At 36.7% G+C, this 17,447-nt stretch overlaps 2 protein-coding genes across 3 annotated transcripts; one reads left to right on the top strand and one right to left on the bottom strand.

The window, feature by feature from the left end:
* Positions 1-1,091: 1,091 nt before the first annotated feature.
* LOC136239381 (guanylate cyclase soluble subunit beta-2-like) lies at positions 1,092-2,695 on the bottom strand. Of its 2 annotated transcripts, XM_066030117.1 has the most exons (4): positions 1,783-2,606; positions 1,593-1,735; positions 1,389-1,543; positions 1,092-1,338 (listed from the first exon to the last, which is right to left on the bottom strand). In XM_066030117.1, the coding sequence occupies exons 2-4, from the start codon at positions 1,656-1,658 to the stop codon at positions 1,221-1,223; spliced, it is 339 nt and encodes a 112-aa protein (XP_065886189.1). In that variant the 5' UTR covers positions 1,659-1,735; positions 1,783-2,606; the 3' UTR covers positions 1,092-1,220. The 2 variants fall into 2 exon arrangements, 1 of the variants encoding a protein (XP_065886189.1); XR_010693433.1 differs by lacking the exon at positions 1,092-1,338 and having other exon boundaries at positions 1,410-1,543; positions 1,783-2,695.
* Positions 2,696-9,564: 6,869 nt separating this feature from the next.
* LOC136237692 (uncharacterized) lies at positions 9,565-10,152 on the top strand. The gene has a single exon (XM_066027907.1). The coding sequence runs from the start codon at positions 9,565-9,567 to the stop codon at positions 10,150-10,152; it is 588 nt and encodes a 195-aa protein (XP_065883979.1).
* Positions 10,153-17,447: the final 7,295 nt, after the last annotated feature.

Below are 17,447 nucleotides of genomic sequence, written 5' to 3'. Positions count from 1 at the left end.
CTGAGTCAGGTCCTGCACAAGGCCACTAGAAACTGCTGTTTGAGCTAGCCACACCACCCAGAATAGACGTCTCTTAAAACCAGAATTGAGTTTGAGTAATGATGAGGGTCAAAACCAATAGTATGACGGTGTGTATAGTTTAACTTTGTCTCATATGTGATCACATAACATAATATACGTAGCATAAATGTGACCCGGTCTGCGAAAAGGGGTCTTATAGCCTTTCCAAATCATCTAGTCATAATTGTAACTCCTCATGTTTTCAACCTATCACCTTCATATTACACCACGCCATAGTGCTATGTTAGGGGTATAAAGGGACTACATTTCAGGGTGATACCTCATTCACAAGTCAACCTACAGGTTGCCAAGTACATGCAAGTGAACAGGCTATAAGACCCCTTTTCACAGACCGGGTCACATTGTGTATGATGCATCCTAACACAAGATAATTATGAGCATCCAAGTCAGCAAAATTGAGTGGCTGAAGTTAGGTGTCTTGTTTTTGCATTCATATGATATGCAGTTGCAGTCATGTGAAGTTAACAGATACATGTAGATCTTCTACATTTAGCTATAGTGTATACATAGCAATAGTCACAAGCAGTTTCCCAAGTATTTGCTTTAAAAGAAAAGCACAAGTCCAGTAGTTCAATACACTATTATTAAAGCTTTACAGCACAAGTACTGAAGGTATGTACGTACGTAGATGAAGTGGACCCAATAGTTATTACCAACTGGTGTTTGATTCATCCTGAAAAATGTTTATGTGTTCAGCTGACACTTAACTTCAAGTCTTACCACCCTTATAACCTACAATGTTGTTCTAATCTTCCTACAATTTGCACACACCCTGCCAATGTTCACTCCCAAACAGAAAGAAGATTGATCAGTTGAGGAATTGTGTCCCTGTTATAAACACATATTTATTCTCATAAGCCACATGACATATCGTTACCTCTTAACTAGCCACCTATATCCATAAACCATTTCACACAAGCTGCACACTTACCATACAAAGATTTGAATCATGTAGACTGAACACCATGAGTGAATTACACTCAGTGTATGTCATGCTAGGTGCACGCAAATGGATACTTTGGCACCATTAAGAAGTATCCACATTATACAAGTGTCCTGATTAACAGGTTTCAGTGTAGTACCTTCACAAATGTGACAATTTAATGAAATAAGTGTATAGTTACAGAATTCTTGTCATCTTATGGTGTGGTGTAGTTGTAAGGTTCCACAAGGTAAGTGGGTTCCATTCCCAATCCTTTAACTTGAATACTACCTCGACTCTCAAAAGTGTACTGAGTACTGCAACCAGCCAATGCTCTAGGAAAAAAAGCAATCTTGCTTAATTGTACTGAAGTTTCAACCCTTACCGGTAAGCCTCTTGCGAAATTTGAATTTTCCCATACATGCCATGTGAGTACATCCGACTGGCTTTGTTCATGGTGTGACCAAACATACTAAAATGTGGCATGTTTCTGTTAATGATGGCCATTACTACTGGACCAGTGTGGATACCAATACGTATCTATATTATAACAAAAGTTATAGATACAATAATTGAATAAAATACATACTTCCAAAGACACTGAAGAATGAGGAAGACATTCGGTTATGGCAGTTTTCCGCATGTCGAAAGCCATGGCTAAGAGTGAATGGGGTGATCGCTTCGATGTCGTCCAGCACCGGTAACAATGTACGTATCACCGTAGTTCTCCAGCTGTGGTGAATTCTAAATAATTCAAAATTGTTACAAAAGATATTTACCTTTAGCACATCATGCATGTCAGTTAAGTCATCATATTTGTTGAACAAGTTGTTCAGCATGATAACAGTTGAAACTGGTGAAGAATCCTGACAAATCTGTGCAAATCCCTTAATGTCACTAAATAGAACACTCAGAGAATTGAGTCTTGTTGGAGGAAAATCCTCACTTTGCAAGTACTTGTCTGCTGCAAATGAAGGCAAGACACTATAAAGCACATCTAAAGATTTCTTTTTCTGTGCATCAATCTTTTCATAGTTCTCTTTTAGTAGGCATTCTGTAGCTTCCAAATTCTCTCTTACTACTTTAGCTGTGTATAAGTGCATGCTAAGAAAAATTCTATCTTGATTGTCTGCGTTGTAGCAAAAGTCACTGACTGACAAGCAAGTACGTTTCAGGCACTCAAAGGTAAACACAGTTGGAGTACAGTTGTAGACTGCCATGGAGGGGTCATCACTGTTTATTATGGCTCTTCCTTCAAATGTCATTCTACAGTAGTCAGCTCCACACCTACACCTCATAGTATATGGTTTAAACCTTGCCAAAGTGATTGCTTCAAATGTAATTAATTTTGTAGAGGACACTGGGAGAAAGAAATCTTCTAATGTTTTGTGCACTAAAGAAGGACGGAAACATTCTATTACAGGTCCAGCAGCATACACAGTTAAATTATTGTCAAAGGCTAAGTAGAATGGAATTAACTCCTGGAAATTTTCTTCTGTAATGGGCCAGTCTTCAAGCACTTGGTCAGTACAGGGGGAGTCAAGTTGATCACTACTCACTGCATCCTTTACACTGCTGTCTTCCCTTACATCAAAGCTGGAGGAGTATAGGAATTCTTGCTCTGCATAGTAAAATATATTCATAATGCAAATGAAATTGCATGTATACATACATACATACATACATACATACATACATACATACATACATACATACATACATACATACATACATACATACATACATACATGCATGCATGCATACATACATACATACATACATACATACATACATGCATACATACATACATACATACATACATACATATGTACATACATACATACATACATACATACATACATACATACATACATACATACATACATACATACATACATACATACATACATACATACATACATACATACATGCATACATACATACATACATACATACATACATACATACATACATGCATGCATGCATACATACATACATACATACATACATACATACATACATGCATACATACATACATACATACATACATACATACATACATATGTACATACTTACGTACATAGGTATATACTATGCACTTAAAAAAATGTCATGTCCAGTGTTGGGCGTAGTCGTAATATTATTACTTAATGCAGTAATGAAGCAATATAATGTGCTACATTTCTTGTGCTAGTAATATCTAACGGATAGTTACTTTACTAAGTAATGTGTTGCTAAAGTAGCGCATTACTACTTGTTACTGCAATATTATTACCTAATTAATGAAGTATTAACATGTTACTTAACTAGCACATTGGTAATATTATTTATTACCAGTTACTTTTAAACCAAAGTAATATATAACTGTAATGCGTTCATCGCATTCATTGCAGTGGCAGTAACAAGTAATATATTACTTTTTAAAAGTAGTGGCCTAACACTGTCATGTCTTACAACATCCCAGGATAATTGACAACAGCAGATTGTTGAGACAAAAATTATCAAACAGTACGGTAGTACCGTTTAAGTAGGGATCCGGGTGAAAAGTTCACGCGCCGCCAAAAACTCTGCCTTTGGAAATCATCCTAGAGACATCTTACAAGATGAAAATCACCTTTACAGAATAGTACTAGTTAGTGTTGTTTTCGTTAACTATAACTAAAACTAAATACTTTTAGTAAGGAAAATATGTATTAGTTAACTAAAACTATAACTAAAAGCAAATCCATATTATGTAAATCTATAACTAAAAAACAGCAGAATAATTTACTAAAACTAAATCTAAAACTAAAAAGAATTAAGAAAGATTACTAAAACTATAACTTAAATCAAAAGATTTTCTTATGCACAACTAAAACTATAACTAAAACTAAAACAACAAAGACAATATAACCATAACTAAATTTATAACTGAAATGAATTAAGAAGGATTACTATAACTAAAACTAAAATTATTGAAGAAACTAGCTATGACTATAACTAAATTTAAAACTAAAACTCTTTACTAAAACAACACTATGTTGCTCAGACTACCGCACATATAAGTTCACATATTTCTACAGGTGGAACAAAGCACAGAATGAAACTGTACTGCTATATGTAGCATCCAAACATCAATATATGCTATAGTTTGTGACCTGATGGTGGTTTAGTTAGCTATAACTAAAACTAAAAGTACTTTTGGGAAGACAAATATGTATTAGTTAACTAAAATTATAACTAAAAGAAAATCTGTGTTATAGCTAAAACTAAATCTATAACTAAAATACAACAGAATATTTCACTAAAACTAAATCTAAAACTAAAAAGAATTGGAAAAGATTACTAAAACTATAACTAAAACTTAAAGATTTTTGTAAGTACAACTAAGACTAAAACGTTTTTAGAAATGTTACTAAAACTATAACTATAACTAAAAGATTTTCACATTTTTAACTAAAACTAAAATAACACAGAGATTATAACCATAGCTAAATCAATAACTAAAAGGAATTAAGAAAAATTACTATAACTAAAACTAAAATCATTGACGAAACTGACTATGACTATATATAACTAAAACTAAAAGTCCTTACTAAAACAATACTAGTACTAGTCCATATAATACATTAAATATAACAAAATACTTACAAGTAGCCGGATATAGAATTTTAAAAAAATTGCCAAAACTTGAATTTTAGACTGCCTGACTGCCTGACCACAGTCGCAAGCCTAGAGGCCAAATGAAGCAGTGCACAGCCACCATTTTATGCCACAATAACAAACTCACCAGTGGGGTGTGCCTTTTGGGGTTCCGACGAGTGTATGTTCTCTGCGCCTTGTCTTTTCTTTTATCTTCAATCAGGTTGCTTGTCTTCTTCTCCATCCAACAAAACCATATCAAGGCGTTAATTTTCTGTATCAACACTTGCCTTAAGGAGTATAATGAGCCTTATCCACAATGACATTTTATGACATCATGAGAATAACAATGGCCGTGATAGTTGGGGGACTGTTATACAGGCACCTATGGAGATAAATTTTCGATCACTCACATTTCAGCTAGGCATGGAAATATCCACCATTAACTGACAGGTATGGTTATGAAGTAACAAAAGATATTGCAAGTGTACGCTATTTAGAAAAAAAAATGAAAAGTTACAAAATTCGTTTATCGTAATGTCTTATATAAAACTTGACTGTACCTGTTGTTTAGAACTCGATATCTTCTTTTCTAGCTGAAATATGAGCAATTAAAAATTTTACTCCATAGGCTCCTGTATAACAATCCCCCAACTATCACGGCCATCTTTATTCTCATGATGTCATAAAACGTCATTGTGGATAAGGCTCATAGATGCCACAGGACCTGTATCTCCATGATAGGTCACAAGATCACGCCTATTCTTTATTCTATGCATTATCAATTAAAACCACAATTAACCACACCCCTTTTATGCTAGCTGTATTTGCAATGGAATAGCTAGTGATCACACACCTTCAAGTTGGTAGCTAGGCGGACTCGGGATAAAACTGATATCCGATATATTTTTACCCTGTTTTACCGATAGTTAACCGATACCCGATTGTAGGTCTCCACAAGTTATACTTGTGCATACTTTACTAAAAGTACAACTAGTAAAGCCAATGCTGTGAAATTGTACACTTACCTCAACTCAAAGTTGTTAGTCAGACAAGTGGGCTAGGGCCGGAACCATCACTAGTGGCTACCACAAAACATAAACAAATTATCTAAGTACATACCAAAGCCTTTGACATCAGCTCTCCAGTGGTACTACAGCTGCTGAAGCTGAATAGACTAATAATCTGCTGGCTAATTATTGGCTTCTATGATTACCGATCCAATTATCAGTACAACTCTACTTGGGATGTTCTAATAATCAATCGAAACCATGATGACCACGCCCCTTTTGGGCAAGCACACATCTTTGCAGGCTAGCAGACTCAAGATACTCTAATACAGCAGCCACCCTAACAGAACAGTCACTAGTTAGCTGTATGCTCTAACAAAAAACTAAACAAACTAGTATATTAAAATTTAGAAATGACATGTCAAAGTAGGGATTTCCCACTGAGCTATACTGTAATAGCTACCATCGTTCATCTCTTGTATCACTACTTTTTATCGCTTGGATCCCTACTTCATTTCTAAATTAATACAAGTGTAAGGAGAAACTAGAAATTTTACAAGCCAGTAGGAAAAATTGCAGTAAAATGCCAACAAGGGGGATACTAGCTTTATAGTGCAAACCTAATTCCTACTAAGAATTTGTAACATTTAACCACCCCAAAAACACCTTCGCTGTAAAAAAGGCGCGCCCAAGAAACTACAAGTACCTGGAACCCAATGTAAAAAAGAAAAAGAAAAATCAGCTTAGCTGAAGTGAAAAGTAACTGGTAACTTAAAGAGCTGATATCTGAAGCGGCCAAGAATACAATTACTAAAGTTTAATCCATGCAAGAACACCTTGGCTATAAAACATGAAAGTAACTGGCAACTGAAATGGCTGATATCTGAAGCGGCCAAGAATGAATGGTCATATACAACTAATTCAAAAATTTAACACTGAACCTTTATAATTCAGCTGTGTTCTATATTCACTCTTGCTGCATCGTAAAGTAATTTCTTTTAACTCTAATTGGCTGGTAATTTGGCCGCCTTTTTTAATAGTCAGTATAATAGAGCAAAAAAAGGCGGCCAAATTACCAGCCAATTAGAGTTAAAAGAAATTACTTTACGATGCAGCAAGAGTGAATATAGAACACAGCTGAATTATAAAGGTTCAGTGTTAAATTTTTGAATTAGTTGTATATGACCATTCATTCTTGGCTGCTTCAGAAATCAGCCATTTCAGTTGCCAGTTACTTTCATGTATACACCTGTTTTATAGCCAAGGTGTTCTTGCATGGATTAAACTTTAGTAATTGTATTCTTGGCCACTTCAGATATCAGCTCTTTAAGTTACCAGTTACTTTTCACTTCAGCTAAGCTGATTTTTCTTTTTCTTTTTTACATTGGGTTCCAGGTACTTGTAGTTTCTTGGGCGCGCCTTTTTTACAGCGAAGGTGTTTTTGGGGTGGTATAATTTGTACATTTACTGATAAAATATTTAAAGTACATCTACTTCATCTTTTCTTCTTCCTGTAGCAAAGAAAAAAAACATAGGTTTAAAAAGTCCCAAAGCTGGCCATAGGCCAGCTTTGGGGTATAGAAATACATAAAGAAATGAAATCTAATCCAAAACAGCCAAGCTGTAAAAAAAGTGTGTGGCCCTCAGAAAGGCTATGGTGAAAAAAGATGTGAGCGGCCAAGAAATGGCTGTGATGGTAGGTTAATGGTAAAAATTTTAATAACGACAATTCAGGTGAATTTTTGTGCCGCTTCACAAAATTTACCTAAATTGTCATTATTAAAATTTTTACCATTAACCTACCATCACAGCCATTTCTTGGCCGCCACCTTGGATTTCACATCTTTTTTCACCATAGCCTTTCTGAGGGCCGCACACTTTTTACAGCTTGGCTGTTTTGGATTAGATAGTAACATTCCTGACAAAGGTCCATCCTTATTTCCATCTTTACCTACATTTGAGATTACCGAACAAGGAGTCTACAATTTGTTAAGTACCTGTGACACATCGAAATCCCCAGGACCTGACTCCTTGCATCCGTATGTACTGAAGGCCACAGCTGCCGAATTATCTCCCATTCTAACTCATATTTTCAAACAATCACTAGAATCTGGTGAAGTCCCATTACAATGGAAGCATGCCTATGTCACCCCAATATTTAAAAAAGGTTCCAAAGCTCACCCAGGCAACTACCGTCCTATCTCACTCACCTCAGTAGTTTGTAAAACAATGGAGCATATCATCGTGAGTCAAATTATGAAGCATTTGGAGGACCACAATATTCTTTCAGACAACCAGTTTGGATTTAGATCAAAACATTCCTGTGAGACTCAACTACTCATTACTGTTAATGACATTGCAAAAGATATTGACAGGAACCTGCAAGTTGATGCTGCTATATTAGACTTTTCTAAAGCGTTCGACAGAGTAGCTCATTCTAGACTTCTCTACAAATTAAATTACTATGGTATAAGAGGAACTGTCTTACAGTGGCTAGAGTCCTTCCTTCATGGTCGTACCCAACAGGTTGTATAGTAGAAGGCTCTAGATCTTCTACATGTCAAGTTACATCTGGTGTTCCACAAGGTTCCATACTTGGTCCTGTGTTGTTCCTAATTTACATTAACTATATTGTAACAAACATCAAGAGTGAAATTAGATTATTTGCTGACGACATTCTACTCTTTAAAACTATAGCTACGCCCAACGATCACAGAATACTGCAAAATGACTTAGATTCCTTAACACAATGGGCTAGCAACTGGCTGATGGAATTTAACATTCCCAAATGCAATATTTTACAATTTACAACCCACCACAGTAAAAGCACTTTTACATATAAAATGTCTAATATTCCATTGAATATTGTATCAGAGCACACCTATCTTGGTATCCGCCTCCATCATACACTATCATGGGAATCTCATGTTAACTATATTTGTGGAAAGGCAAACCGTCTTCTTGGATTTCTGAAAAGGAATTTATATAATGCCCCAATACAAATCAAAGAACACTTATACAAACAATTATTGTTACCTTCTATTGAATACTGCTCAGCCATCTGGGATCCTTATCACCAAACAACAGTTAGCAAATTAGAAATGATCCAACACCGAACTGCAAGATTTGTTCTTAATAAACCATGGCACAGATCCAGTCAACAACACAGTATTACAGATATGCTTAATTACCTTCAATGGCCAAGTTTAAAAAGTAGGAGAAGGAATGCTAGACTTATATTATTATTCAAGATTGTAAGAAACTTACTGGTACTACCAAATCACTGTTTACCCCAGCCAACCCCTGTATCATATACTCGTACCAATAATCCCTTCAAATTTGCACAGCTGCAATCCAGAATTGATTTATATAAGTATTCTTTTCTGCCAAGAACAATTATTGATTGGAATAACTTGAAAATTGACAACATTGACACAATTAACCTTGACACTTTTAAGAACATTATAGATAAGCTAAACAATTTGTGATTTGTAATGCACATTAGCGTGTTGCCCCTGGTGGGCTTTGCTAATTAATAATAATAAATAATATTATGGATTTTTGGTCACGTGATCATTTTTGATAGTTCCGTTGTGTGTGATATCATAGATACTATAGCCTTAGTATCTATGGTGATATTGAATGCAGCAAAGCATGTGAGAAAATCTCCCGAAGAAGCACCTTCTTAATTTTGAGTGGAAACCTCGTTAGCTAGCTACTATATAACTGCTAACGGATATTCAGTTTTTGGCTAAACGACGCGACGCATCGTTAGCTACCGACAAAATAACTAGCTATACAAAAATTAAATTATTACGGTTTCCAGTGTTAATGTACAGTACTGTACTATTGTTTGCATATTATATTTTAATCAGTGCTCAGTGCTACTTGCAATTAGAAAAAAAACGCTATACAAGGGACTTGGGAATAATGATTGACAATCAGTTAAAGTTTCACGATCATACCACCACAGTTGCCAAGAAAGCTAACAGACTACTAGCAGTTATTCACAAGACATTTCAGAATTTCGACCATGCTACATTCATCAACTTGTATAAATCATATATCCGCCCAGTGTTAGAGTATAGTAACATCATCTGGGGACCACAATACATTCTAGATCAAGAACAAATAGAGAAGATACAGAGAAGAGCCACAAAATTGGTCCAGGATCTTCAAAACTGTACATATAATGATCGCCTCACTGCTCTAAACTTGCCATCACTTACATACCGCAGACTGCGCGGAGATATGATAATGTTCTATCAGCTATTACACAGCCATTTCAGTCTAGATACATCAGATTTGTTTACTACTGCAACTTCATCAACAACTAGGGGTCACAATTACAAGTTATTTATACCTCAAGCAACATCAAGAGTGAGATCTACTTTTTTCATTGTACGAGCCATCAATGACTGGAACAGTTTACCCAATCACATAGTTAATGCTCCCACACTTTATGATTTTAAAAATTTTCTTGACAGTGGCTGGTCTACTATATTGTATGATTATTAATTAGTTAACTATTATTGTATATACGTTTTTGCTATGTAGTTGCAAATTTGTTAAATTCTTTTTGTACAGATCAGGCTTTACAGGCTCCTTGAGCCTTCTTTACCTGTAATACTAATACTAATACTAATACTAATACAAAAACAAAATAATATTATGGTTTCCACACTACGCGCTGTAAATATTAAAAACCCCGGTGTAAAGTAACCGCGTTTACCCAACACCGACAATAATTGAGTGCATGATAGTCACGTCCGAGGTCACGTCTGAATTTTACTCTCACAGATTTTCTCCAACGAATAGACCTAGCTAGGTAGGTAGCTGCTTCGTATAGCTATATTGTATATCGCGAGTGATCGTTTTACGATGGGTGACAAGGCCGAAGGAGATCATGATCCATATATCAGGAACAACAGTCAATTGCAAGTCCAAGAGCAATTACACAAGCAAGATGCAGCGAAAGAGGTTAAGGCCGTAGTTCCGGCTGAACCGGGTACTCGTGGTGGATCTATTCTACCTCGTCTCTTCCGGTGGGGACTATTCTACGGAACGGAACGGAACGGAACGGAATGATGGACTAAACCACGGAACGGAACGCTTTCTCAAACTGAAGCTTGCAACTTACCATTGCTGAAACTTCCCTTATAAGTTAGCAGTGGCATCTCCAGTGGGTGGTTAAACCATAGATAATAGAGTAAAGGGATAGGAAACGCAAGCGATTTCCGGTTTGATTTCCGTTACGCGTGACTTGAAAGGACAAGACAGTTTTGTGAGAATTAGTGTTCTAAGCAGCGTAAATAGTAATCCAACAGACTACAGTAAGTATTTAGGCCTATGTGAGAGATTTTGGCGAGAGAATTCAGACCGTAGATTTTGTAACAAAGCGTATCGCATTAACCGTGATTGTTACACGCTGTCACACTTTCGCTCATCGTACCTTCATGCCTATTCCATACCGCTTCTTTTATAGCCGGTTCCACTTTCGAATCTTGTGGTAAGCTAGGCGTGTCACCAACACAGTCTTTTACCGTTGCGTTGTACTGCAAGGTGGTTAAAACTTTTGGTTAAAAATGGAAGATACTTAGTCGTTTCTTCAAGCAACAGTTCCTGTTTTGCTCCGATATTTCCTCTGGTTCCCTCTGTTAAATGGTAAGGAATAGGTTTATCACAGTTAAAAGGATAGAATATATTTACGAAGAAAGTAAAGTGGTTTAAAGTAATTTTTGGGCCGTTTTTTTCACTTTCAATCTCCTTTACTTTTGCGTATAACTTCCTTGAGGGTTGGTACCATCCTAATTCCCTCGATTACTTACTTGAGTTCACTGTAGCGAAGTTTCACAGTCGTTGGTTACAAATTTCTGTCGTTACAACAATTTGTTTCTCTTTGATACAAGCGCAGCAAGCGTAACGAGTATGTTCGTGACGTACTACACGGAATTCCAATAGAAATGTACGTATTTTGTGACGTCACGTTATTGCGTTTCCTATCCCTTTACTCTATTATCTATGGTTAAACATAAGATAAAAAGAATTAACGGATCGATTGTGGGTTTTTGTTGGTTGTCATTAGTAACGAAGTATTATTGTGGGATGAGCTGTATCAGTGATGTTCATCCATACGGAAGGGAACTCTATGTGAGCTGTTTTTCTTATTTAGACTTTACAAAACAGTCTGGGCCGGTCTTTCAAGTCATAAGTCAGTGTATAAATAAAGCAAGCAGGAAGATACTGGTAACAGGAAAGAGCCAGCTGAATTAAAACTTGAAGAATTTTGTGCAGTGTGTGAGGAGCAAATATTTTGGCAGACCGCAAGGAGGGTATATTCTGCAAACATCACTGAAGTGTATGCATGGAGTTATTTATATATTAACAGCTGGTGCAGTGGACTAATGCCGTATTCAATAGTGAGCTGATTTTATCTGTTGCACAATTCAAGGATGTGTCTGACTGCTAGCCTTGAATCAGGCTAAATGTCAAAACTCCAAGATCAGCCAAATCTCTATTATAAGCCGCATGTGAAACCATGCCCGTAGCCACCAGGCAAACGTGATTTGGACCAGGATGTGTGTGTAATTTCAATGTATCTAGTCAGACCTGAAATGAAACACTTACATTAATTACATACCACCTAAGAATCCTAGGATTTCTAAAGTGTAACATTTCACATGCTTCACTTCAAACAAAACAGGTTAAATTTGTTCGTCTATTTTCAAGTGATTCCCAGTCCAGCTGGTCCATGAAATTACAATGGGATCACATGTATTTGTTACAGTGCGGGCTGTCCTGTGTTGGATCTACTCTAGAGTTGAGATTTCAAGGTAGACTCACTGCCAATTTACTGACACTAGTACTGTTGTAGCATGTTTAAGTGGAGGACAAATGAAATAGTAATGCTAGATTATTTATGTATACAAATTTTTCATAATGAAATTGATATCCCATTTTGATTTGTACTTCCACTTTGCAACATATTCAAGAGCAAAAAGCTACCACACTTAATCTCCAACCGCTGTCATTAATTAACCAAGATCTCACTAGTCTGTAATTCACCTTACTGTAGTGATTTTATTGATTCATCTGTATGCTTTTTTCATTTCCTTTGAAGTTGTACCAAGAGTTCATAATAAGGTGGGGAGTGTCCAGGCCCGTAGCCAGGAATTTTGAAAGGGGGGTTCTTTTTGACCAAAAGTGGACCTTTACTTGCATGATGATTAATAAAGGTACTGAGACTGGGTGTGCAAAGCACACCCAATCTAGGGGGGTCTGGGGGCATGCCCCCCCAGAAAATTTTTTGAAAACAGATACTAAAAGGTTGAATTTAGTGGCATTTCAGTCAATAAAAATAACAATTTTTTTAGGTAAGCTGAAGACCAGCTGTATGAATGATATCCGGAAAAGTATCTCTACTGCTACTGTAATTATACCATCTGCACATGCATGTGTCTAAATATAATATATTGGAATGTCACAATGAATAAGAATGGGAAAGATTGAGCACTCTGCCATGATCAACAGGGGCAGTGTAGCAGAACAAAGGGTGTCTTAAACAATGAAATTTACACATTGCATGGAGTTGAAGCATGGATGCTATTCGTGGGCTCTGCATGGAGGGGCTTGTCCACCAAAATCTTATATTTTAATGAAAGCTCGGTTTAGACAATCTACATGTAAATTATGTAGCTTTTAAAAGAAAATGTAATTGTGACTGTTCTATTAGAGTGATTGTTCTATTAGAGTGGTTGACTGCTCTATTAGAGTATCTCGATCTTGCATTGCATTTACTGCAAGCACTGAATGAGTTACTCGGAGCACTTATTTTAGCTTCTTATTATAGTGGTATCTAGTAATCTGTAGCTAATGGACTTTTGCTCCTGAAAATTTGGACTTGTATACTAAAATTGTGGACCTTTTTGCTAAAATTGTGGACCTTTTACTGAAATTGTGGACCTTTTTTCCAAGAGGGCGGTTCTTCAGAACCCCCCGAACCCCCCCTGGCTACGGGCCTGGTGTCTAACTTGAATGCATTCACCAAACACCCTGCTTAAAGTAACACCTCGGCCTTATTTCAGAACAAAGGCTTTACCTTCTTCAGCAACTCTAATCAACAGTTTTCTATCCCCCAGTAAAGGTGTTGATTTGATGAAAGGTGAACTTTACACAGGGTGTTTGTACAGGCCATACTGAGAGTTAGACACTCTCCCCCATACAAATCAGTATTACGAACTCTTGGTTGTACAGTATAGGTAAACAAAGATAAGTTTCTCTCCCATCTTATTCTAGGATTTCTATTGACAAGGAAAATTCAATTATTTGTATACAGGCTCAAAATTGAGAAAATATAAAGAAAGTGAATTAATATTATACAGTCAGTTTGCTTTTGGATATTTAATGTGTCCAACCACAACAAAAGTTCGATGAATCCATGCATCTCATCACTGGTCGTCTGAACATTCTGAAAGTGATACCTCACTCAATCAACCATATATTCTGTTTATTAGACTGAATAAAGTCATGATTACCTAAACAATCACTTAATTAATGTTTTATAATTATCCTATTCCATTTTCCTGGAGGTTCCACTAATAAAATGCAATTTCAGCAATGATAGCAGCTAGCCAAGCTGCAAGTTGATTCAGAAAGCACTCCATTCTGTAAAATAGACCCCATCCAGAATTCAACTCAGTACTCAGGCTGAGATATCTGACAATAGTCCACTACTCTGTTAATGAATCATTGATGTTCACACAATATAGCCTCCTTGAGGTATCTGAATGTTTGCTCCTCACACACTGCACAAAATTCCTTTAGATTCTACTTAGACTAAGTTGATTCAGCTTGTCACCATACTTGTTTCCTTTGTAGTGTAGCTATACACATACTGATTTATGCCGATTAGAAAGGCTGGGCATCAGACTGTACATTCTAAAGTCAAGTAAGTAAAAATAACTCACATACTAGTAAAAAAGTCATGCATTAAGTTCCCTACTTGATATATCCGATAATGAAATCACTGAGTCAGCTATTCCCACAATTAGTACTTCGTTACTAATGACAACCAACAAGAACCCACAATCGATCCTTAAATTCGTTTTATCTTTCTTGGGGTACGTTTGATTACCTGCTGGAAGTGCCACTGATAACTTGTACAGCAATGGTAAGCTGCAAGCTTCAATCTGAGAAAGCATTCCGTTCCGCAGTTTAGTCCATCATTCCGTTCCGTTCCGTTCCGTTCCGTTCCGTTCCGTAGAATAGTCCCCACCTCTCTTCCTATTCACACTCGTCACGGCACTTACCACTGTAGCAATCGGATCGTGCTTCCTATACCTCACTGAACTACTAAGAGAGCAAGAGAACACGATTAGCCATGTAACACAAAAACTTGAGACTTCCATCAAAGAGCTGGAAGCACTTATACAAAACTGTGCAGTACAAGGCGAGACTGAGAACCGAGAGATAGAGTCTAACCGTGTTGCCTCAATCTATCTAAAACAATTGGATCTGATAAAAACAATTGGTAGAGCAATCAAAAATATGGATATTTGTTACCTGCAGTTAGAGAAGTATTGCTCCTTAAAAGCAAAGGGAAATTCTTGTAATGATGATGAGTTGTACCAGATGAAGAGACTGAAGATCTCATTAGGTTGTGAGGAAGAGCTGTCTGCAGATTATCATTTGAAGATAAAAGATTCATTTCAACAGTATGTTAAGAACCTTTTGATATTTAGGAAGGCCCAAGTAGATTTAATGACATATGGTATAACTTTGATAGGATGGAAGATCAGCAAAAACACACTAGCAGTGTACCAGCTGACACGTGCCACTTCATTTGTGATCTTGAAGAAACAGGTTTCAAATCATCAGAAGATGAAACAGCATTTGAAATCGGATGGAAAGTCTTTAAAACATTCTATACTTAAATGGTATATCTGCATTATATTTTTGTGAACCATTTATATACATAGCTGAACTTTTTGAAATTTTGAACTAGTTGACTTATTAAATATGTTTGGCTCTTTGATTTTTTTGCTCAAGATTCAAGAAAGTACAAAGAGAGGGTATATGAGTTAAGCTGAATTGATTACAAGTAGTTTTTAAGTCCAGTCAATCTGTGTGATTTGAAGCCCCTATACTTACCACAATTACTGTAGTTACAACAGAATATTCTTTTATGCATTATCACTGCATACATCAACACACTAAAATTCACCTACATAAATCCATGCACTTTTGGGAATGAAATGTTATGTGCCAAAATTGATGACTGTTCTATTAGAGTATATTGACCCAAGTATAGTACTATGGGTTTTGTCTTGTGACTCTGGTTGTATATTACCTTGATTCCTTATTAAACAACCGAAAAGCCAGCACTTCTATGCAATATATCGTGGCTATCTGTGCAAACTGATTGTTAAGCCATTCTAACAAGTGGTTTACTAAAACCAAGAGTATATAATGGGGAGGAGAGTATCGAACTACGCTATACGCTGTGAAAAATGAGCCCGTAAAGTCTGAGTCCTATGGCATCGTTCAAACGACTCGGTGATTTGTGTTGATTGGTGACTAATTATAATCGCAGTGGGCGCACTTTGTAGATGTAACTACTGAGTGAAATAACGGTGTACTAGAGAAAAGTATGGCACATTACGCAGAGGAACTCGCCGTACAAAGAGAAAGACAGACGCAGCTAACCTGCCGGAAAGCAAACATCGAGGTTTCATCATGGTCGAGAGAGCTAGGTCGAGAGAGCTAGGTCGAGATTTCGATATTTCATCATGGTAGAGATTTCATCATGGTCGCCATCCCATGCCTTGCCTCGACAGTTGTACTAGTTAAAGTGACACGTCTAAATGGAATTTCAGCCATTGCGATTCCATACGGACCACCCGCTAAAACATTTAAGGTGTTAAATCTGAGCAATCAACAGCGGTCAGGTTTACGACAAGAAACGAAAGTATGCGGGTTACTTTACGGGCTCATTTTTCACAGCGTATAGCGCAGTTCGATACTCTCCCTCCCCATTATATACTCTTGCTAAAACGGGAATCTGTTCATGTGAAGGAATGAGCCTTTTCATGGAAACAAATATAAAGAACTCAGACCAGTTGAAAGAATTAAATTGTAAAACATCTGTCAACAGTAGGTTCAAGCACTTTTTCAGACCCATGCTGATATTGCCTGAAGCAGTTTAATACTTCTGCATTTGAATTTTAAAAAGGAGGAAATTGTTGAACAGAAAACTACCTGAGAACTTGATTGAAGCACTGCAACATACACTGTACAGAGCAAAGTAAGCTGCTAAGAGTCACAACACATTGCCAAATTCAGGAGATCATAAGTGTACATGTCACATTAAAGTGCAAAGCATAACACTCAAGATATACTCAGCAGTAGGTGCATGTGTTTTAACCATTGTGAAATCCTCTGCAGCATGCACATGTGTTGTTTTATGTGTCTCACAATCTTATGCGGATTGCTTCATAGAAGATACTGTAATTAGTGCAGTGGACTTTACAGCTTAGCTATAGCTACCAGACTTTCTCACTGAGCTTTTTAGGAAGATCCTGTGTGGCTACATCACATGCTGTAAGGTAGCACTGATGCATCATAATCCTTCATTGCACTTATATTTATAACATGGGCATGAATGATTTGCTGAAATATATGCACAAGTACAAGGGCAGTAGGCCTGAGCACGTGTGTATATTTCAGGCAAATCACTAGTTTCTGTGGTAGCTACAACTAATATTTTTTTAACTTGGGAGACTCACCTGCAAGTGTGGAACTGTCAGCATGCTTTG

This window comes from Dysidea avara, chromosome 11, assembly GCF_963678975.1.
Source record: "Dysidea avara chromosome 11, odDysAvar1.4, whole genome shotgun sequence".
Lineage (NCBI taxonomy): Eukaryota > Metazoa > Porifera > Demospongiae > Dictyoceratida > Dysideidae > Dysidea > Dysidea avara.
Note: the sequence above shows the minus strand (reverse complement) of the source record. Positions and strands in the feature narration are given on the sequence as shown.